The sequence below is a fragment of the Euleptes europaea genome, chromosome 12, assembly GCF_029931775.1.
Source record: "Euleptes europaea isolate rEulEur1 chromosome 12, rEulEur1.hap1, whole genome shotgun sequence".
Lineage (NCBI taxonomy): Eukaryota > Metazoa > Chordata > Lepidosauria > Squamata > Sphaerodactylidae > Euleptes > Euleptes europaea.
The window spans coordinates 9,927,318-9,950,762 of record NC_079323.1 but is presented as its reverse complement, the minus strand read 5'-3'; the positions used below and the strand labels follow the sequence as shown (position 1 = coordinate 9,950,762).

Below are 23,445 nucleotides of genomic sequence, written 5' to 3'. Positions count from 1 at the left end.
AAAAGAGAACCAGAGAAAGGCCCAGATCAGGGGTTGTGGCAGGGAGGCTAGGCTGAGAAGGAGCGGCTGCTGGCCCAAGGTCACCCGGTGAGCTTGCATGGCAGAATGGATATTAGAACCTGGGTCCCCCAGATCCCAGTCCAGGTTTCTAAGCACCACACCCCAACGGCTCTAAGCTCTCCTAAATGTCAAGACCCTTCCAAGAAGTAAGAAGCTGTTTCCTGGCTCTCCCCCTAGTAAATGGGATGATTTTACAAAATGGGTAGTTGTTTTGTCAGCACTTTTGCCTGTGATTAAGCCCTAGGGAGATTGGCTGTGTACTTAAAAGCACAGGGAATCATCCTTTTGGAAAGCTACTCCGACAGAGCTTTGAAGGAGAACTGTGGAAGAGTCGTCTCTGTCAGTAGCAAGAGGCAGAAAGTCTCTCACCTCTGGCAGGAGAGGCTGATAAGGAAAGAACAGGCAAAAGGTCCAACTATGTGCTGGGACATGCATCCTCTGACCCTTTCCCTCTTTGCTGCTTTCTTGCCCACTGTTTGGCTGATGGACCAGAAGGCGCTGGATGAATTCGTGAACCTTCCTGACCCCCACTACAATTATACCATCACGAAGAGGGAGAAGATAGGCTTTCTTTTACCATTCAATTTTGATACCATCAATATGACCTCCCAGAAGTGGCTGGATGGTAAGTACCAATTCAAGGTATGACATTCTGACAGGTCTTGGAGTGGGGGGGTGCTCCAGGCTCTCCTCCTTCCCCACCTCTGGAGGCCTTCCGGCTTACAGGGGGATCCTTGCAATCTGCAGCAAGGCCAGAAGCCAGGGTATTGGTGGACTGGCTCCGCTGCTATCCCCGATGCAGAGAAGGAGAAAGACACAGCCCTCTCCCCCCCTCCACCATTATGCTTTTTTCTTTGGCCTTTCCCCCAGGACCCCACTGCATTCTGTTTTCAAGCTAGCCACTACACTAAGTTACACTGCACTCTTAGTCTGAGCACTAAATAACCGGAACACAGCCTAGCCATGATTTGATTAATATTTATAAAATGACACACTTTCATAGAATTCTTTCTAAAAAAAACCCTGCAGACCTCAGCATGACTTAAATATTTTTTCAGTCTACAAGCTAAGAGGATAAATTAATTTGGAGGGGGCACTTCACCATAGGCTGCAATATAATTATTTTTAACAACATGACTTTAATTTACAAGCTCAGCCTAGGGTACAATTTATTCATTTTTTAAAAATCCAAACACTTCACTTATAGTTAACTGTTATTAAAACCTTGAAGCCAAATCTTTTTGGAGCATGTTTCCTACACTCCCGGCATGTTAAAGTCAGGAGATTTTAGGCTGCATTACTGGTTTTTAACGGGGGGCAATGGGCTATAAAACATTGGAGACAGTGTAAGGTTCCACCTTTGAGGCTGATTCACATTACAGGGGACAGAGATTGGTTCTGGGGTCCCCACCCTTTTACAGGTGTGCTGTGTAGAATACACCCTTGGTCTTTTGGAATGAAGACACAAAACATGGAAGCATTCACTTCAAAAGAAAAAGACAAAAGTAGTTGATCAAATGGCCCCCTTACAACTATTTGATTTTGTATTATTCAGTTCATATGTTCCATGGTTTCCTTCTTCTTTAACCAACACCAAAGGTTCATTCTACACAAGATGCTTAGAAAAGACTGATATCTTAGAGGAAGGTGGTATTTAGTTTTTGTCTGAGGCCAACAAAGCTACCTTCAGCCGCTTTGGGACTGGGCCCCCAATTTTATTGGCACCCGCAAGGGTCACCCCAGTTCTCCATGGAAAACCATTGTAAGCTTTACAATAGTTTCCTATGGTGGAGGGTGGTGACCCCTTCAGGAGCCCAAAAAATTGGACCCCCTTTTCCAAACTTTACCCAACTACAGTGTTCATCCGCTGATTCTGTGACCTTAGGCAGATGATGAGAGGGAGGGCATCTTGGCCATCTTCTGTGTGGAGGGGGGAGGTAGGGTGTGTGTGGAGGGGGGAGGTAGTTGTGAATTTCCTGCATTGTGCAGGGGGTTGGACTTGATGGCCCTGGTGGTCCCTTCCAACTCTATGATTCTATGATCCCAGAAACCCAGAAACAACCCGAAATACCCATTTACGGGTATAGTTCTGTTTTTCCTATGGAAATTTTTTTAAGGAACTTTGGAGGGGCGTTTCAAGGTAGAGTCACCAAATGCGTAGCATAGCTGCAAGGGACTCACCTTGCATGAACCCTGAAATTTGGTAAAGTTTGGGACTGGGGGCCCAATTCTTTGGGCTACTGAAAGGTTCACCCCCATTCTCTATGGGAAACCATTGTAAGCTTTACAATAGTTTCCTATGGTGGAGGGGGAGACCCATTCAGGAGCCCAAAAAATTGGACCCCCTCTTCCAAACTTTACCAAACTATGGTGTCCATCTAAGGAGAGACCCTTGCAGCTATTCTGTGAATTTGGTGACTCTACCTAGATACCTCCCTCCCGCCCCCAGACTCAGAATAAAGCTCCATAGATGGTAATAGACCCAATTTTTGGGGGGGAAACCCAGAAACATCCTGAAATACCCATTGACTGGTATAGTTCTGTCCCCCCACCCCAAAAAAAACCCAGTTGGGGCCAATAAACCCGAACCTTAAATTTACCAGACAAAAATGCACAGCCCTCATCCCCACCCTCCAACCCTCCTGCTGGTTGCCAGGCTCCCTCCCCCGCAGCCTCTTCCCAGGTAAAGTCTGGCCAAGTTGCACAGTGGCTGGCCGGGGCTGCTGCTAGGATGGGCCTAGTTGCATGGTGGCTGTTGATTGCAAGCTTGGTCTTGTTCTGGGGTGGCTGCCAACAGGTCCATACCCAATGCTGCATAGGAACATGGTGGCTACCATCACTGGGCCAAGACAAGTGGTGTAGGTAATGGATCTCTGGTGATCTCCCCTGGGCCTGTCCCCAGTGAGTCTTCCTCCATTAGGGGACATGACAGCAGATGTGGATGGAACACTTTCCAGGCTGTTTTGGCCTCCAAGTTCACTCTTGCTCTCTTAGATCACTTCACTTTTCAGAAAAAAAGGCTTGGAAGGTGAGGACTTTTATGTTTTTCCTGGCATTCCCTCAGTGATCTCTCCTTCCAAACCTATGTTTTAATAGCTATTTGTAAGCTTTAAAATATTTTTAGTTTAGTTTTAATTGTTTTTTATGATTTTATAGGTTTTTTCTGTTAATTCATAGCTGCTTTGGCTGCCCTCATTTGGGCAGAAAGATTGCATACAATTGTTGTTAATGATGATAATGAACATGATGGTGATGGTGGTCCTCAATGGAGAATTCTGTGTTTCTCTTCCCAGAATCTGAAGTGGACAAACCAGTCTGGAGCCATAAATTGAATATTGTTCTGCTGCGAGAAGTGCAACTTGCAAAATCTTGTCTTCTTATAATCTCACCTGATAAATATATTCTACGTAATAAAATAGAAAGATTTATCCTTGCAGACACCTCAATGGTATCACACTCGTACGTGAAAATACTATGTGGCCAAAGTTATCCTATCCTCTCTTAGGACAGCTGCTGTCTGGCAGTGGGTGGAGATGAGAGCCAGCATGGTATAGTGGTTAGGGACAGTGGTCTCTAATCTTGAGAACCAGCTTTGATTCCCCACTTCTCCATATGAAGCCTGCTGGGTGATCTTGAGCTGGTCACTGTTCTGTCAGAAGTCTCTCAGCCCCACCTACCTCAAAAGGTATCTGTTGTTGGGAGTGGAAGGGAAGATGATTATAAGCTGCTTTTAGACGTCTTAAAAGTAGAGAAAAGCAGGGTATAAAAACCAGCTCTTCTTCTTCTTCCCAGCATAAGAATTAAGAACCATGAGAGATGCACATGACCTAGAAAGATATATTTTTAATGTGTGTGTTCTTGTACATTTCTATTTTACCTCTCCTCCAAGGAGGTGAGGAGGGCATACAGGGTTCTCATTGCGCCTCCATTTCATCCTCACTACAACCATGTGAGGATGGTTAAGGTGAGAGGGATTGACTAACCCAGTGACTAAATCTACTCCAGACGAGTCATTAAATCCAATCCCAAATATTGAAATCCAGAGAAATTATAATTGTAATAGAGGTCTGGAGGCAATAAAATAATCTGAAGTTAGGGACCAATCGAGACTGTTTCATGCTACTTCTAATTGTCTTTTCCACAATTGTCTTTTATGGTGGAGGCTTCCATCCTTCTTTTTTAAGTCCAGAGACTGAGAGCTCATTTTGTAATTGATATGGAAGTGATTTTTGTTTCTCTGCAGGGTTGTAACTACGCTGAGGCCGGCTCTTATCCAGCCACTCACCTATAAAAACCAACTCTTCTTCTTCTTCCCAGCATGAGAATTAAGAACCATGAAAGATGCACATGACCTAGAAAGATATATTTTTAATGTGTGTTTTTTGTACATTTCTATTTTACCTCTCCTCCAAGGAGGTTAGGCTGGTATGCAGGATTCTCATCGCTCCCCCATTTCATCCTCGCTACAACCATCTGAAGTTGGTTAGGGTGAGGGGGATTGACTAACCCAGACGAGTCATTATATCCAATCCAAAACGTAATCCAGAGAAATTATATTTAAAATAGAGGTCTTGAGGCAATAAAATAATCTGAGGTTAGGGACCAATCGAGACTGTTTCATGCTGCTTCAAATTGTCTTTTCCCCAATTGTCTTTTATGGCCGAGGCTTCCACCCTTTATTTTAAAGTCCAGAGACTGAGAGCTCATTTTGCACTTGGTATGGAAGTGACTGTTGTTTCTCTGCAGGGCCGTAGCTACACTGAAGCCGGCGCTTATCCAGCCACTCACCTTCTACGTAAGTACTGAAGGGCTTGTCTGTGCTGAAACTCCCCTCTGACTTCCAAGCCAGACAGTCCATTTATTGATAGGCTCCTCAGAGTCCCTTCTACCACCAGGCTCCACTGGGACAGGATATTCATTTCAAAGCAAAATATAATCAGAAGGCGGGGTTTGCTGCCAACTGCATTTCAGATGAACCCTTAATACAGCAACCAGTATCTTGTAACTATCTAATTAGAACTGGCCCATTTCCTTTGACCTAGCTAATCCAACATTTATGTTTCTTTTTATTGCTTCCATTCCAGAATCATCCTTTAGGACGCAAGAACATCACCGGATATGATATTGTTGCATATACCTGGTGGAGATTTATAAATGACCCGACTGCACCTCCACACTGGCTGGTGCAATTCCCAATGGTCAAGGTAATCCTCACCTTTGTCTCTTCCAGGACTGAACTCAAAGAGTTCACCCCATCTCTTTCATGATTGTCTTATATTTGCATGTTCTTCTGACGCTGTAGGTCAGTGAGTTCAAGAGTGAAAAAGGAAGTTAAAAATTGCTTGGACCTGATGTGACATGACTGATCACGTCACATGTCCAGCTCATATGAATTGTGACTTTTTGTGTGTTTTTATAATTATTGCTTTATTGTATCTTGAAAGAGCCAGTCACAGTTCTCTCAGAACTCTCTCAGCCCACACGGAGGCCGGCAATGGAAAACCACCTCCAATTGTTTCTTGCCTTGAAAGCCCTACAATGTTGCCATAAGTCACCTGTGACTTCTCGGCATACACACACGCACTAGGGTTGCCACGTGCCCGGTGGTGGCGGGCAACCCCCCAGCAATTTGCCCCTCTGCCCACCAACCACCTGAGGGTTTGAAACCGGAAGTGTCGCCTTGCAAGGGGCCTTTTCCTCTTAGTTTGAGTGCCCACAGCCCGATAGACTCCCGCCGGAGCGGAGGAGGGACCTGGTAAGCCTAACACACACACAGAATAATCTATAGGACTTGAGGACGGGGGGCAGCCAACCTTCCATCCTTGCCTCACCAATACTGGAGTTGCAACTGCTGCTTCTGCCCTAAAGCCATCCCCTGCCATCCAGAGGTGAGGCTGAGGGATGGAGAATGGGTGGCACACCTTAACTTTTCTCAGGGCCCCAGAGTGGCTGCAGTGACAATGACCCTGAGTGGCTGCAGTGAGGTAGGCTTGTCCATGGCCTCCTCTTGTGTCACTACTATTCAGGGGCATCAAGTTCCAGCATCCCAGGCAAGATTGGGCTGTCCCTTTTGGCCACTGTTTCTTTTCCCTTCAGAGCAGTGGCTCATCCAGGAGTTTCAGTCAGAGTTAAATGGCCAGTCCAACCACGTGGACTGCCATACATGCCACCTCTGTGCAAGAGTCTCCTGCTCCCCATGAGGAGACTTACTCCTGTGCTGTCCTTGCAGGCTACTGTGAGAGCCATGGACACCATCACAGTCCACATGAAGAAAAAATATGGAGTTGAGATTTCAGAGTTTACATTGGCCGGCATTTCCCTGGTAAGTGTGAGTGGCAGGCCTCAGCAGCTTCAGACTGTAGGCTTTTTTGCCTTTATTGGTGTGTGCATGTTGCACCTACCTCCCCTTGTGCCATTCTCTGAATCTCAAATATTCATTTATATTTATTTACAGAATTTATATCTTGCCTTTCTGCCCTTACAAGGACAGCAAGATGGCTAATAGTTGCTTCCCCACCCACTTTCATCTTTTCCTTCTCCCCATTTATTCTTTTTGAAGGGTGGATGGATCTCCTGGCTGACAGCAGCAGTTGACAGGAGGGTTAAAGGAATTGTTCCCATTGCCATGGATTTTCTGAATTTCAAGGAGGTGAGATTGAACTGGCAATCATGAAACTCCATAAAGCAAAATATTGTCGAAGGCTTTCACTGTCAGTTCATCGGTTCTTGTAGGTTATCCGGGCTGTGTGACCATGGTCTTGGTATTGGGTAATAGCAAGACCATGGTAACACAGCCCGGATAACCTACAAGAACTGAAATCCATAAAGCAAGTCTCTAAAAAGTTTGGTTTCATTGAGAATTGCTAGCACTACCATCAAATCCTTCAGGATTTCAGAGAATCTGCAACTGTGCTGCCAATGTTTGTTCATGCCATGTTCTTTTGATGCCTCTCACAGCTGCCCAGTCTCCATCCCCCTTGTCTGCTCAATGCACTCTACAGAGAAAAGTAGAAAATTATTTTAAAACGTGTTTTCCTTGGTTGGTTGTGTTACAGTGCAACCCTAACTACCCTTATACCCTTTGAAATCCTTTGGAATCAAATATCCTTAGAACTTCTAACTTTGCTTGGAATTGCAGCATCAATTGTCAAAACTGGGGTGGTGGTGTGAAAGAATGGCTTCTCTTTCCATTGTGTCTTGCCTTCACATTTTGGTCACTGACTGCCAACAACAAGCATGTTTTTCTTGAGTGCTCCAAATTGGAAGAGAAATGGTTTGCTCATTCTTAAACTGTTTTCTGAGAATTCGAGCAGGGCAATCAGGGGGGAGGGGGTAGCTGTGCTACGGCCAATTGTGCAGCCCAGCCGCCTCCTAATCACCATAAGTGGTGCTGCTGCACCGCTCCCCATCATCAGTGTAGGTGCCCCTTATGACAGTTCAAACTGCATTTATGCCACCACCTCTGCTCTTTCGCCCCCCTCCCCTGGATTGCACTGTAGGTCAGCCCAGTAAATTCTGCAGATATGCCAGTATGATGAGTGTGTGCTGCATGCCAGTTAATACCCATGGCTGGGCAGGTGCAAGGGCAGCACAATGAAATGCAGCAGAATTCAAATGATGTACCCCTTGCCAAGGGATGAACCTGGTGTATCCACCTGTCCACGGTGAGCTCACGTGGACCTTCATTACTTCATCAGCTACTATGCTGAATGAGTACTGCAAATAAGATAAATTCTACATCTGAGTACATTATTTGTGAACAAAGAATGATCCCTCATCTCCCTTTTGTGTTTCCTTCCATTAAATATCTAGACAAGATTGATGGAGAAGCTAGTGATCGAAAATAATTGCTCTCAGGTTCTTGTCCAACAAGATGCAGCTTCCAGAAATTCTCATCCCTTCTGAAGGGTCTTTTCTGTGAGCATGTATCACTAGCCATCAAGCATGATTTGAATCTGTCTATAGCGTCATCATTCATATTTGGGCTAGCCCTGTGATTGACCTATCAACAGCTTCTGCTGTGGCTGAGGCTTGCTTCATTGGCTGGCTGTTTGGATTCTAGAGCTTCTGGGCAATGTACTCCTGTCCTGCTGAAAGTGCCCTCACACTCACCCAAGTTTCATGATTCTCATTTTCTGAAGACTTTCCACCACCAATACCGAGCATATTGTGGCTGGTCGTATATGTTGAGACCCTTCCATGAGATGAATATAACCCAAGAGTTGGACAACCCCCGTTTCAGCGATCTGGCTTCTCACGTGGACCCTCTGGGTAAGCAAGTACCATCCTTGCAGATACACATTGAATTTCTGGAGACAAATAGAACTGTGATGGGAGAGAGAGTTTCAGAAGAACTTGTTGAAGTCCACCTGTGATGGAAAGAGCAGCACTTCTCCTTCCCTATTTTCAGTTCTGCTCAACTGGAGCCAGGATTGGTGTGGGACTTTCATGCATCTGCCATGATAGTAATCTTTGGATTTTCCCTCTCCAGCATACAACGAGCGATACACAAACGTAGCCAAGTACATAATCGTTTTATCAGGGGATGAGTTCTTCCAGCCCGACAATTCACAGTATTACTTTTCTCAACTAGAAGGCGTCAAATTTCTTCAGTAAGTTCACACCCAAAAAACCAGTTCTACTTTCTGAAGGGAACAATTTTTGTTTTTATTCCTAAATAAATAATAATGGCTGTAGGAATGGCAAAATGCCCCAGAAATTAGAAAAGCAGTGGAGTTTGAGAAGGTGAGTAGCGCTTACATTAACTATATCAATAGAATCTGTTCTCACCCAGTAGTCCCTTTTAATTATTTATTTGTTTGTTAACATTATTTATAATCCTCCTTTCTCACTGAGACTCAAGGGTAGTGTCAAGCAATATAATCAAAAGGATGGGTCATCCAATAAACAGTGCAGTAGGATTGGGATTGCAGAAATCTGGAACCAAGCAGACATCAGAACAGAGCTCCAACAAAGCATAAGCATTAACATGACATGTTGAATGATACTGAAATCATATAGCAGGATCCTACCTGCAGCAACATTTAGTATGAACTGTACACAGTTTTACAGCCCACCATAGATGCTTTCCTCCATAGTCCCTAGTCCTTTAGCAAAGCATCTTTCTGAAAGGAGGTTGTGCCTTCAGTTTATATGTTTAATATACTGACCTTATTAAGGTAATGGTCACTCTGTTTGTACATCTTGTGGGCTGATGAGTGCATCATAGTGTCCATGTGGACAATCAATCCGAAGTAGTAGGATCCTTAGGCATTCCAGACCACAGATCAGATTGGGGCTGCGGGGAGAGGAGACTTAAGCATCCCCACACACATTTTTCTTGCTTGGATACCTTGCCTCCCTCTGGGAGCCACTTTTTGCTCCATGTTCTACAGGCAATATAGAAATTTCCCCAGAAGAGCAAATATCACCTCTGCGGTTTTGGAAAATGGACTGCCTAACCCAATCTTCACCAAACTTTGGGGTTCAGCAAGGAGAGTCCCTGAAAGCTACCCTGAAAATGTGGGACCTCCACCCCCAAAAATGCCACCACAGGAGCTTTGCAAGGAGAGTCCCTGAAAGCTACCCTGAAAATGTGGGACCTCTACCCCAAAAAATGCCACCACAGGAGCTTTGCAAAAAATCCCCTTTGTTTTCTATTATGGGAATTTTCCATTAGCCAACATACGCTACGTAGACACAATCCTGAAACTAGAGGCCCATTTTGAACTCACTAACTTCAGTCTCTGGGGAATCCTGTCTGCCACAGACAACCATTCCAATGCAAAAATGACAGGGGGGTTCTGGGGATTGCATGGGCCAGGATATTCCAATAACTTTCATGTTTGGCACTGCAACTCCCACAATCGTCTGTACCCTGTGGCCAATTGTGAAGCTTGTAGCTTTATTTGTAGATGAGGTGTGCACACCACAGATGTACAGATGTAGTCCTTTATTATTGTAGATATAATGTGGGTATGGGGAGAAGAGAGAAACAAAATGCATTTCATCTAGAGGAAAGTTCTCTTTATTTGACCCAAAGCAATGAAGTGCTTCATAAATTTTTTACTTTTACTTTCCAGAATCCAGCCAAACACTGATTATGGGAATCAAACTTTAAACCAACTTTTCAAACTCATCTTGCCCTTCCACCGAAAATTGTTAGAAAAGGAAATTCGATTTCCCATAGTCTCTTGGGAGATAAAAATGGTGACTCAAATTCTTATATAATGATCATTTGTTGGAAGTTATAGATTGGAATCTGATAGTTGCTTTGTAGTTTCCTTTTGGTGCCCAACTATTGGAAACCTAGGAGAGGCAATAGAGTCCCAAAAGGCATACCAAATAGGGAGGGTGGGCCTGAAGTTCTGTGCTGACATTCCAAGCTAAATCTCATCTTCCTCCCCCACCCTCTTCCTCCCTTACTTCCCTTGTGCTGGGCATGCTCCTACAGACCTGGAAGACAGGTCTTCTATTGAAATAGGCTGTTGCTGTGCAGTTGTATCTTTGCCTTCCACCAGTGATCCCAGGTTGGGTGCCCATAGGTGCCAAGCTGCCTGCAGTTGGGTTTCCTGGGTACTATTTGTTTCTTCTCCAAAGCATCTCTTCCCTAAAGCAAAAAGCTAATCATGGTCTCCAAAATTCCATGGAAAATAATGGACTTAAAAATTTGAGGGGAGGGATATGTTCCAATTATCAGTTGTTTAGTGAGACTATTTCCCTCTTTCTATGCACCTGCTCCCTCAGGTGGGGAGGATGGGGGCAATTGCTAAAATCATCTTGAATTTTCAGAGCCAAAAAAAAACAGCAACACCGAAAAGACCCAGAATGGTAAGGAGAGTCCCAAACATTCAGGATAAAGAAAAGCATGCTCCCCAAATTTAGATCAAAAATGAATCTGAAAATTGTTGATGTGCATCCAAGATATGCTTCTCATCCATCCCCCACCCCCATGTAACTATCATTTGGATGAGGCTAAAAGAAGCAGACTGGCCCAAAATTACCCAACAAGCTTCATTGCTGAGTGTAGATTTCAACCTGGGCCTCCCAGGTCCTAATCTAATACTTAATTCACTTACCGTGCATTCCTGAGGGGAAATGCCTGCATCGGGCTTAGGAGGCAACACAGCGGAGCTGCCTCCTAAGGAGGTTTCGGCCCCTCTGAAACCTCCTCCCAGCACCAAAAATCCATACAATCCTCATAGGGTTGCACAGGAGATATACCACCTAAAAAGGCACAGGCCTTTGCTGGCCTCCAGAGGACTTTATCCTGGCTGCCGGCGCGGCTCAGGAATGCACGGTAAGCCACTTTGGCACACCAAGTTTTTTAGAAAGGCTCAGCTTCTAAAGAGTGGGTGATCTTTGCTTTCATTTCTCTGCACCAATGCCTTCCTCTCTTTCTAGACAAATACCAGCGGGACTATCTATTTCACTACCTTCAATACCAACAAAGTCTATTCTTACCATGCTGACACAGTCGGTGGTACCAGGTAGGGTTCTTCCAGCCACATTGATCTGCAGAGGATATCTGCTCTCTTGCATGGTTTTTTTCTCAGCTTACAGAACACATCCCAATTCTATTTTTATCATTCCTAGGCGAGACTTCAGGATGAAGATAGCAGCTGGCAATTCTTCTCAAGACAACCCTGTAAAATGGATTCAGACAGATGTTGAAACACTAGTGAGTATATTTTCCTTGATGTGGCTTAGTGGTTCTGGAACATGTGGGTGCAATATAATACAGAATGTGGAGATGATAGCTTGGATCCCATGAAATGCCAGTGGACGATGCTGATGGTCTGAGATATTCCCCCCTCTCTCTTCTTGCCCAGAGTCCTTTCCAGACCTGGGAAAGGTTACCTCTAGGGTGGAGGGACTTACCTGTGCTAATAGCTGTGTGAGCTGGGCCTCTGCAATGGGGAAGGGGGGATGAGGCTGCTCTTTCTCTTTGCATGAATGGAGATCTGCTCAAGGAAGGGGACCAACTTTGCCTCCTTCCCCTCCCTATGGTAGCTTCCCAAGTCGCTCATTTATTCGCATACAAATGTGATCTAAGCACAGTGTGCAAATAAAACAATACAGAGATCTGCAATGCACTGTTAAAGTACAGTAGAATCATCAAATCTTTTGCTTTTGTAGTATTGTAAAAACGTGAGGTGAATGATGAGCAAAGGTATATTTTGCCACTTCAGCATACTGTATTGTGCTTGTTCAAAGTAGCTCACAAAACACAATGTACAAGAAAATGATAAAACTGAAGTGGTCACTGCCTTTCAGTGAATAAACTTCTAGAATGAATCCCTTCCTAAGAAGTGATATTTTATCTTACTTAGCTTACTGTGAATTCCTGTGCTTGAAGGGCAAAATCCCTTAGGAGGCCAGGAAGGTGTGGCCCTGGCATCCGGGCCCCCAGTGCCAGTGTTAGTGACCTGAACACCAGCAAGCAGGCCCAGGCACCGGGAGCTGCCACGGCTCCACCGCCCCAGATGCCGACGGGGCCTTCTGCCAGTGTCCCACCGGCGTCAAAGGCCATACCGGCCTACCGGGAGGCTTACCGGCATCCCGGAAGGCATTCCACAGGTGGGCCGGGGGGAGGAGCTGCCGTTAGACAGCTTCCTGTCTCCTATTGCCCTTTCAAGAAGAGCAAGTCTGCACCTATTTTTAGCAGGCGTAGCCTCGCTTTTCTAGACGGGGTGAAAAGGCCCCATTCTACAAAAAAAAAAAACCACTTAGAGGCTTTTTTTGTTTTTCAGCGTGCTGGGAATGGCTGTAGGCAGTGGCGCAGCTGCTGCTCCTCCCAGCCGTTCCCCTATGCCAAATGCACTGTTAAACCCCTACAATTAGGCAGGTCACACCTCATTTGAACTTACCGTATTTTTCGCTCCATTAGACGCACCTGACCATAAGACACCTCCCCCCCCCAGCTGGCCGTCGGGGAAAGCTGGCTTGCGCTGGAACAACGCGAGCTGGCTCTATGCGCCCTTCCCGCCTCCCAGCTGGGAGGCGGGCGGGGCGCATAGAGCCGGCTTGCGCCGTTCCAGTGCGCCCAGCTGGCTCTGTGCGCCCCCTGCCTCCCAGCTGGGAGGCGGGCAGGGCGCACAGAGCCGGCTGGGCGAGTTGGAATGGCACGAGCCGGCTTTCTCCGCCCGCCTCCCAGTGCGCCCAGCCGGCTCTGTGTGCACATTCACTCAAGACGCACAGACATTTCCCCTCACTTTTGAGGAAGAAAAAAGTGCGTCTTATGGAGTGAAAAATACGGTAAACAAAAGTGCTTTTTATTGTAAAGCTTCAAACAAAATATATGAATTGTAAGAGTATATGAGTTATAGGAATATATATTTAAATATAATACAAATTAGCCCTAACATAGTAAGGTTTGAGACTTAAATCAAATAAAATAAATAGATCTGATTCAAATTAGGGCTGTTGAAAAAAAAATTCGGTAACATTCAGATTTGGCAAAATTCGGCCCGTTTTGATTCGAGAAATGCTGAAGTCCGAACTCCCCCGATTCCGATCCATGCAATTTGGCGCTAAGTTCGGAGTTCGGGGAAAAATTCGGCCGAATAAAGCCATTAAAAACACATGTGTGCCTTTCCGTGGCTCCAGGGGGGCATTTTTGGAGGTAGAGGTTCCAAACTTTCAGCGTAGCTTGAGGGGTCCCTTCTTGCAAGAACCCCCAAGTTTTGTAAAGATTGGGGTAGGGGGTCCAAAGTTATGGGGCCCGGAAGGAATACCCAATCTGCCCATTGCAATAAAGCCATTACGAACACATTCACGACTTTCCGCGGCTCCAGGGGGGGATTTTGGAGGTAGTTTGCTAACCATTGCAATTCAAAGCAACATGCGAGCGACCATGGAAAGGAACAGAGAGGCGAGCTAGCTATGCATATGCTATAAAAAATGCCAAATATTAAGCACTCTTGATTAGGAGAACCCTCGTGGCCCGCCCCGTCCCCGAGCTCCTGGCCTGTCCTCCTGCTCCCAAGAGGCCACGTGTGCCTATGTGCCCTCACTCTAGGAAAATGGCGGGGAAGAGTGCAGGAGCGCTCCCAGTCCCAGTCCCTAGCCAACTCCAAAGCAGAGGCGCGCTAGCTATGCATTGCATATGCTATTAATTAACTCAGCAAATAGGAACAAAGGAGCAGGTGACTTGGGACTGCCGCACCGTTGCACTCAACCCCAGGCCAGGGGCAGAAAAAAAAGCATAACTCACACACTACCGCGGAGGCGAGCAGGCACACAACCCCCTCGGCAGAATGGTCCAAGATGCCCCCCCCTCTCAAACCAATACGGCTCGACTGGACCCCAAACGGGAAAAAAACCAAGGTGGAGGAGGCGCTGTTGCCAAGCGGAGGGAGATTCATGCAAGTCGCACAGCCGCTCTCAACTCCAGGCAAGGGTGGCCAGAGGCAAAAAAACCACTGCACCGTTGCACTCAACCCAAGGACAGGGGCAGAAAAAAACAGAACACACACACTACCGCAGAGGCGAGCAAACACACAACCCCCTCGGAAGAACAGGTGAAAGCCCCCCTTTGGCTTCCCCCCACCCACAGAAACTGCTCCCCCACCCACATACACACACAGACTCTGCTTACACACACACACACACACACACACACACACAAGAAAAGGTATAGAGGAAAACCCCAAAAATCAAACTGTGCGATGGCTTCTTCAAGCAGGAGCATGGAGAAGTAAATCCAACCCTATTCCGGTAAGCAGCAGCCGCTCGGCCCAGTCAGGAATCGGATCTCTCAGCAGCAGCACCAAATTGGAAGGCAATGAATACAGTTCGGGACGGGACGAGAGGGATGGGAGTTTTTATATTTCAAAAGTGAAAATCCCTGCTCTGATTGGCCAGGAGAAGACACAGCTTGGCCACCATTGGCCGTGGAAGAATGCTGCTTACTAACTGATGGTTATGCTGCTGATTCGGAGCTCCCGAATTTGCTGACTTTATTCGGCGTTCGCTTGAACTTGCCAAATTCAGCTCCTCTTTTTCCTGTCTTTTTTTTTTAATTCGGCTCTATCTGAACCGGAAACCGCCGAATCGGGGGAAATTCGGCAGATTTTCGGTTCAGGATGAACCGAATCAACAGCCCTAATTCAAATACCTGTTACAAACTATAAAGTATAATATCCATACATACCATCTATGAGATTCGAGACTCTACCTAACACAATAGGTCTAGAGATCTTTATCTTTCTATGTTTACTACCTCTATATATACCTGTTATATCAATAATTAAACTTAATAAAGTCCTTTCAAGCAGGACTCTAGGTTCTTTCAGACCAGACAACTGTCCTGTCTAACCTTACAAGTTTCTCCTAGACATGAGATGCCTCCTCCTAGAAAGGAAAACCATGGAGTCTAACTTAAGTCTATTGTAGTAGAACACTGCTACCCACTGTGAATTAAGTCTGTTGGTAATTCCAAACACTTGTTATCTGGTGTTCCTAATGCCTACTCGGAGATAAGAACTGTGTTTTTATGCTTTGATGTAATTTACTGGCAAAAAGCCCAGGTGTAGGAAATACATTACATTAATACATTAGTACGGAAAATCAAGTGAATGAGGAAATACTGTTACACATTCCATCAGAGGTTTCTCACTCTGAGCTGGTAATTCTGTAGATGTGCAAAACACTATATTCTAATCAGCTGGTGAAGGAAAGAAAGGGCTGGTGAAGGAAATACAGGGCTGGTAAAGGAAAGAAAGGGTTCTCAGATGTCAGGGCCCATGATGGCACTGAAACAAGCGACAAAGAAAATAGTATTAAAAAAAAGGAAAGTACTAACATTCAAGTCATACTCAGAGAAAAGGTCCTCAGGGTAGAGGCAGATTATAAAAATAGCTAAAATATGAATGTAACACTGATTTCGTTCTATTACCTGTGGCATCCCAGATAAAGTGCCATGTGCAATGTGCAAATACCCTCCATAAATGGCAGCATGGCCACTGGCTGATCAGAGCCTCTGAAATGTTCAAGGAAAGGCAGGTGGAAAGCCTGACAAAGCTCTTTTGCATCTCTTCGTGACATGTCAAAGAAATGTTTAGATCTGTTTCACAAAGGATTTTGTGAAAGCTTAGTGTGGTAGACCACTGGCAGTAAATGTAGACAGAGATGGCCTTGCCTTGGGTATCCATGCTCTGAAAACATCCAGTTTCATAGAATCATAGAGTTGGAAGGGGCCATACAGGGCATCTAGTCCAACTCCACTGCTGAACTAATCTTGTGTGTGTGTGTGTGTTAAGTGCCTTCAAGTCGCTTCCGACTCATGGGGACCCTATGAATGAAAGTCCTCCAAAATGTCCTATCTTTGACAGCCTTGCTCAGATCTTGCAAATTGAAGGCTGTGGCTTCCTTTATTGCGTCAAGCCATCTCTTGTTGGGTCTTCCTCTTTTCCTGCTGCCCTCAACTTTTCCTAGCATGACTGTCTTTTCCAGTGACTCTTGTCGTCTCATGACGTGACCAAAATACGATAGCCTCAGTTTAGTCATCTTAGCTTCTAGGGTCAGTTCAGGCTTGATTTGATCTATAACCCACTGATTTGTTTTTTGGCAGTCCACTCTCCTCCACCTCCACATTTCAAAGGAATCAATTTTCTTCCTATCAGCTTTCTTCACTGTCCAGCTTTCACACCCATATATAGTAATAGGATATACGATGGCATGAATTAATCTAGTCTTGGTGGCCAGTGACACATCCTTACACTTCAAAATCTTTTCTAGCTCCTTCATGGCTGCCTTTCCCAGTCTCAATCTCCTTCTGATTTCTTGGCTGCAGTCTCCCTTTTGGTTGATGGTGGAGCCAAGGAATAGAAAGTCTTGAACAATTTCCATTTCCTCATTGTCAACCTTAAACTTGTGTAATTCTCCTGTAGTCATTACTTTTGTTGTCTTGATGTTCAGCTGTAGTCCTGCTTTGGCACGTTATCTTTTAACTTTTAGCAGTAGTCGTTTCAAATCTTCACTATTTTCTGCCAATAATGTAGTGCCATCAGCATATCTCAAATTATTAATGTTCCTCCCTCCAATTTTCACTCCACCTTCATCTAAATCTAATCCAGCTTTCCTAATTATATGTTCTGCATATAGATTGAAGAGATAGGGAGATAAAATACATCCTTGTCTGACACCTTTGCCAATTGGAAACCATTCCGTTTCTCCATATTCTGTTCTAACTGTGGCCTCTTGTCCAGAGTACAGGTTGCGCATCAAAACGATCAGATGTAGTGGCACACCCATTTCCTTTAAAACCAGCCATAGCTTTTCATGATCCACACAGTCAAAAGCTTTGCTGTAATCTATGAAACACAAGCTGATTTTCTTCTGAAATTCTCTCGTATGCTCCAGTAACCAGCGTATATTTGCAATATGATCTCTAGTGCCTCTTCCTTTTCTGAAACCAGCTTGAACATCAGGCATTTCTTGTTCCATATATGGTAACAGCCTTTGCTGTAAGATTTTGAGCATCACTTTACTTGCATGAGAAATTAATGCGATGGCCCGATAGTTGCTGCAATCTTTGATGTCTCCTTTCCTGAGAATTGGAATGTAAATGGATTGTTTCCAGTCTGTGGGCCATTGTTTTGTTTTCCATATCTGTTGGCATATTCTTGTCAAGAGTTTGATGGACTCTGTTTCTGTGGCTTGGAATAGCTCTATTGATATCCCATCTGCTCCTGGTGATTTGTTGCTCTTAATGCAGCTTTCACTTCACTTTCTAAAACTGTAGGTTCTTCGTCAAAAGATTCTTCTTGGAAAGAATCTTTTATCCTTTCATCTCTTCAGTGTATTGTTCCCACCATTTCTTTATTTTGTCCTGGTCAGTTAATGTATTTCCATGCTGATCTTTCAGCATGCCTAACTGTGCTTTAAATTTCCCTTTGATTTCTTGGAACTTGTGGAACAGATCTCTTGTTCTTCTCTTGAACTAATCTCTTGAACTAATCTTGCTGTAAAATAAAATATTTCCTGATGTCCAGCTGGTACCTTTCTGCCTATAATTTATACCCATTATTGCAAATTTTAACCTCTACTGCCAACAAGAACCACTCCCTGCCCTCCTCTGAGAGCCTTTCAAATACTTAAAGAGAGCAAACATCCAGTTTCGATCAATTCATTGCATTGTACATGCCAGTGTCTTTGAATATTGTTTAAAAACATCAAGGTCACAACGTCAAGAAGATGGTGGTTTGTTCCCAGAAATGGTTTTCTCATGCTATGCACATGCTTGTACGTCCTTGGCAGACAGAAAACAGTAGCCTCGCTGCTGGGTATTACCTGCTTATCAATCTGCCATGCTCATGTTTGAAGTGTTGCAAGATGTAGAACTTTTCAGCTTCCTAGAGAATATTCAGGTGTTGTCTGTCCTCCTCTTCTTTGATCTTTGTACAGGATATAGGTGTGTATAAGAAAGAAATGCCAAGGCCAGCAAAAGGATGGAGAGGCTTCTTCATTCAGGTAAGTATCTTGCCTTTGGGCCTTTTTCTATCCTTTCTTCCATCTCCAGTTCAGATACAAGACAACTCCTGTCAGATGTGCATTTAGACATTCATGTCCTTGAATGATCATGAAGCTGCAAAGGGCATAGGCAAAAGCATGGCTCAGATCTGCATTTGCGTAACCATGGATCAGTTTCCATTTACCTCACTCCATCACTCCTCACTCTCTAACTCCCAAGTTTGCTGTCAAACCTAGAGGGCTCAAGTCTTTGTTAATCACGTAGCTTCCATACTTGCAAAGCTTTTGGTAGAATTAGGTTTACAAGCCTCTAATCCATTCCTACGCCCTAATTGTGCATGACCCAGGCTAGCCAGATCTCATCAGATCTCAGAAACCAAGCAGGGTCAGCCCTGATTAGTACCATAGATGTGGATCCACCCAGGAAAACCCAGATCACTGTGCAGAGGCAGGCAATGGCCTCTGAACATAAGAACATAAGAAAGGCCCTGCTGGATCAGAGCAAGGCCCATCAAGTCCAACAGTCTGTTCACACAGTGGCCAACCAGGTGCCTCTAGGACAGGGATGGGGAACCTCATGCCCGCAGGCTGTTTGCGGCCCCCGAGGACATTTTCTGTGGCCCTCGGGAGCTCCGGGGCTCTGCTGCGGAGGTGCGGCGCAGCGCAGCGCTGCCCTCCCCGAGGGTGTTCCTGGGGCCGTGGCTTGTGAGGGTGCTGTGGCACCCTTTGGCCCTCCTCTCACCGACTGTTGGCTGTTGAATGGTGGAAGGGGTGAAAGAGGCCCGTGGTTCCTGGTGGCAGAGCATGCATGCGGGAGCCGATCGGGCTTTGGGGGGCCTTTTGTGGACTCTGGGTGGGGAGGCTGGGGCCCGGTTGCGCAGGACCGGTGTACACAGGTGTGTGTGTGTGTGGGGAAGGCTTTTCTCTCTTTTCTTCCTCTTTTTCTGTCACTCTCCTTTCTTTCCCTCTCTTTCTCCCTCTTTTTCGGTCTCTGTCTCCCTCCGTCCTTTTCTTTCTTTCCCTCCGTCCTTTTCTTTCTTTCCCTCCGTCCTTTTCTTTCTTTCCCTCTGTCCTTTTCTTTCTTCCCCTCCCTCCATTTCTTTCTCCCTCTCTCTCTCTTTCTCCCTCCCTCCCTTTTCCTCTTTCTCTGTTTTCCTTCCTTCCTCCCTTTCCTCCCTTCCTTTCCTGCGGAAAAACCGCAGACTGCGGGCTGCGACCCCTGGCGCCTCATTTACTCGGGCCCACAACTGGCTGCCCTCCCGCCTGGGAGGGGGGGAGAGGGGGCACCCTCCAGGCCTTCTCTGCGTGGCCTCCCCTGAGGTTGCCAACCTCCAGGTGGTGGCTGGAGACCTGGCAACCCTAGCCTCTCCCCCCCCCCCGCCGGGAGATCTACACCTAGTATGGCCCCCGAATGTTGTTATAAATGTACAAATGGCCCTTGGCAGGAAAAAGGTTCCCTACCCCTGCTCTAGGAAGCCACTAACAAGAAGAGTGCAGCAGCACCATCCTGCCTGTGTTCCACCGCACCCAAAATAATAGGCATGCTCCTCTGATACTAGAGAGAATAGGTATGCAGCATGACTAGTATCCATTCTAACTAACAGCCATGAATACCCCTCTTCTCCATGAATATGTCCACTCCCCTCTTAAAGCCCTCCAAGCTGGCAGCCATCACCACATCCTGGGGCAGGGAGTTCCACAATTTAACTATGCGTTGTGTGAAAAAATAGTTCCTTTTATCTGTTTTGAATCTCTCACCCTCCAGCTTTTAGCAGATGACCCTGTGTTCTAGTATTATGGGAGAGGGCGAAAAACTTCTCCCTTCAGCCACCTTCTTTCCAAGCTAAACAGCCCTAAGCTTCTTAACCGCTCCCCACAGGACAGTTGCTCTAGTCCCCTAATCATTTTGGTTGCTCTTTTCTGCACCTTCTCAAGCTCTGTAATATTCTTTTTTAGGTGTGGTGACCAGAACTGTACACAGTATTCCAAGTGTGGTCTCACCATAGATTTGTACAAGGGCAGTATGATATCAGCAGTTTTATTCTCTATTCCTCGTTTAATTATAGCCAGCATGGAATTTGCCTTTTTTACAGCAATCGCACACTGGGTTGACATCTTCATTGAGCTATCCACTACCACCCCCAAGATCCCTTTCTTGGTCTGTTGCTGCCAGCACAGATCCCATCAGTATATATGTGAAGTTGGGATTTTTTGTCCCAGTATGCATCACTTTACACTTACTCACATTGAATCTCATTTGCCATTTTAATGGCCATTCTTCCAGTATGCAGAGATCCTTCTGGAGCTCTTCACAGTCCGATTTTATTTTAACCACCCTAAATAATTTGGTGTCATCTGCAAACTTGGCTACTTCACTGTTTAACCCCTGCTCCAGGTCATTGATGAACAGGTTGAAAAGCACCTGTCCCAACACAGATCTCTGAGGCACCCCACTGCTCATTGTGAGAATTGACCATTGATTCCTAATCTCTGCTTCCTATTTTTCAGCCAGCTCTCAATCCATAAGAGGACTTGTCCTCTTATCCCGTGACTATGAAGTTTGCTTAGCAGTCTTTGGTGGGGGACTTTGTCAAAAGCTTTTTGGAAATCCAAATACACAATATCAACAGGCTCATTCCTGTCCACATGCTTATTGACGTTTTCAAATAACTCTAATAGGTTAGTGAGACAGGACCTACCCTTACAGAAGGGTAAGGGCATCTCTTGCCTTGAAAACCCTACAGGGTCACCATGAGTCAGTTCTAATTCGATGGCACTTTCCACCCCCAATCTATTCTTACACAACCTTAGTAGCGTATCAGTCTTTGCAGGGAAACATGCTAAACAGAACTGCAATTTCATCCACAGGCTACCCATGCAGAAGAGAACTTTGATACTCGTTTTGTAGCAACATCAGGCATGCTCATCATGCCAGACACTTTTCCATGTCCTGACTGCAACGGAGATGGATGCCGTGGCACATTAGTCTGACATCCTCCAAGAAATGTTGTAGGAGCGACTTCTGTTTCATAAGAGGGTATTGGTGGGGATAGAGCAGCTCGGTAGCTTAAGTGATATAGCAATTAGGCCTTTTCTGTGTATTGTTATTGTGGGTCTACTGTTACAAGGTAGCCAGTCTGGTTATTAAAGCAGTGTAAGCTGGTGTGTTGTAGAGGTTGGAGTGTTGAATTCCCCACTTGGTCCTGAAGCTCTCTGGCTGAAATTGGACCAGTCACTCTCTCTCAGCTTAACATACTTCAGAGGATTATTGTGAGGATACAAACTGGGAGCATGGCCATGTGTACTGGCAGAGTTCATTGGACCATGGGTGTGTGTGGTGGGGAGAATCAAACAAATCTGCATCGTCTTATTTACTTAGAAGAACAATTTATCTTCCTAACAAGCCTGAGAGGTAGTTTAAGCTGAGAAAGGGATAAGGTAAAACATCCCTGAAGTCCAGTCAGTGTCATGGCTGAGCCAGAATTTGAATGTGTATTTCTCTGCACTAAATAAAGCTTTCTAGTCATGCTCTGCACTTCCTGTCTTCTTGGGTCCCCATCTTGATGGGATGCTGGAATATCAGTGACTGGATCTCGCTACCAAATTTTATTAGTGCATTGTCATGAAGGGAAGAGACTCTTACCTTATACTGAATCAGACCATGGGTCCATCGAAGTCATTATTGTCCACTCAGACTGGCAGCGATTCCCCAGGGTCTTTTACATCAACTACTGCCTGGTTCTTTTAAACTAGAGGTGCCAGGGATTGAACTAGGGACCTTTTGTATGCCAAGCATATGCTTTGCCACTGAGCCATGGCCTCTGATCCATAGCACGTTACTCTTTTGGATTTCACTGTACTGCCTCCATCAAGTTGTTCATACCAAGTACAAAACAGAGCCAATAATTATGGTGCACAAGTCAGACAGATGCCTTCTGCTGTCAAGCAAACACTATGAACAGAGAGAGTCCATTCCTGGCTAAAGAAAACATGTACAATATTAGTTAGAGACCAATCTCTGTCAGCAAATAACCAGATCTTTCAGATGCTTTTGTTTGTTATTCCCACTGTTTTTCATGATGGCCCAATACAAATGATAGACAGAGGGAAATCCACTGTTCTGGACCTGGAAGGGATGGTAGATAGGTAACTATCAGATGGTGCCCATTAGTGTGATGTGACATAATACAGAGCCTAAGATGCTTATTGAGAATCAGTGACACTGGATATGAGCACCTCTCAATGTGCAATCAAGGCACCACATGTTGATAATAGTAAACAGAACCTAAGCTCTTGAGAAACATTCAGATGGATGCAGAAATTAATAGATGATTTATACGTATGACAAAAAACTCTGTTAACTATTCTGAAGTCACAAGGGCAGCAAAGGTGTGGCTGCTAACCCACTAGTGGCACATAGAATTATTTCCTGCTCCTCTTTCTAACATTGGCCCCGCCCCCGGGCACTGCCGGAACACCCCGGGAATGCCTCCCAGGGCGCCGTTACGCCTTCTGACTTGCTGCCACGGCCTGTGTCAGCAGCCAGAGGCTGGCAGGAGGCGGCAGCAGCGGCCGGGCCCAGCGCGGAGGCAGTGGCCGGGGACTGACGCCAGGGCCTGCACGCCAGCACTGGGGCCACTCACACCAGCATGTGCCTCCTGGGCACCGGCGGTGTGGGCCCCTGCACCAGCGGAGGCCATTGGCCTCCTAAGGGCTTTCGTAGCAGCATCCGCCTATTCTCAGGAATGGGCTGTTAATCTCAAGTATTCCAGCCATCATTTTCTTTTCTTTTCTTTCTTTCTTTTTTTTGTGAGTTAAAATGCAGTTTATTCCTTAAATAAAATCCCATTAAGTAATTTTTGCATTTGGCACAGCAAAAGAAAAATAAAAGAAATGGGAGTCTAATGACTT

At 45.5% G+C, this 23,445-nt stretch overlaps 1 protein-coding gene across 1 annotated transcript; it reads left to right on the top strand.

The window, feature by feature from the left end:
* Positions 1-489: 489 nt before the first annotated feature.
* Positions 490-21,525, top strand: LOC130485628 (autocrine proliferation repressor protein A-like). The gene is made up of 13 exons (XM_056858847.1): positions 490-685; positions 3,055-3,088; positions 4,807-4,855; positions 5,145-5,264; positions 6,290-6,382; positions 6,620-6,709; positions 8,202-8,331; positions 8,552-8,672; positions 10,143-10,269; positions 11,464-11,549; positions 11,656-11,740; positions 18,469-18,534; positions 21,403-21,525. The coding sequence occupies exons 1-13, from the start codon at positions 490-492 to the stop codon at positions 21,523-21,525; spliced, it is 1,320 nt and encodes a 439-aa protein (XP_056714825.1).
* Positions 21,526-23,445: the final 1,920 nt, after the last annotated feature.

Bases quoted from the DNA above. Each gene is read 5' to 3' on its own strand.
- LOC130485628 (XM_056858847.1), top strand. From the start codon at position 490: ATGCATCCTCTGACCCTTTCCCTCTTTGCTGCTTTCTTGCCCACTGTT. The intron at 11,550-11,655 runs GTAGGGTTCTTC...TATCATTCCTAG, and splicing joins GACACAGTCGGTGGTACCAG to GCGAGACTTCAGGATGAAGA. The intron at 18,535-21,402 runs GTAAGTATCTTG...TTTCATCCACAG, and splicing joins GGAGAGGCTTCTTCATTCAG to GCTACCCATGCAGAAGAGAA.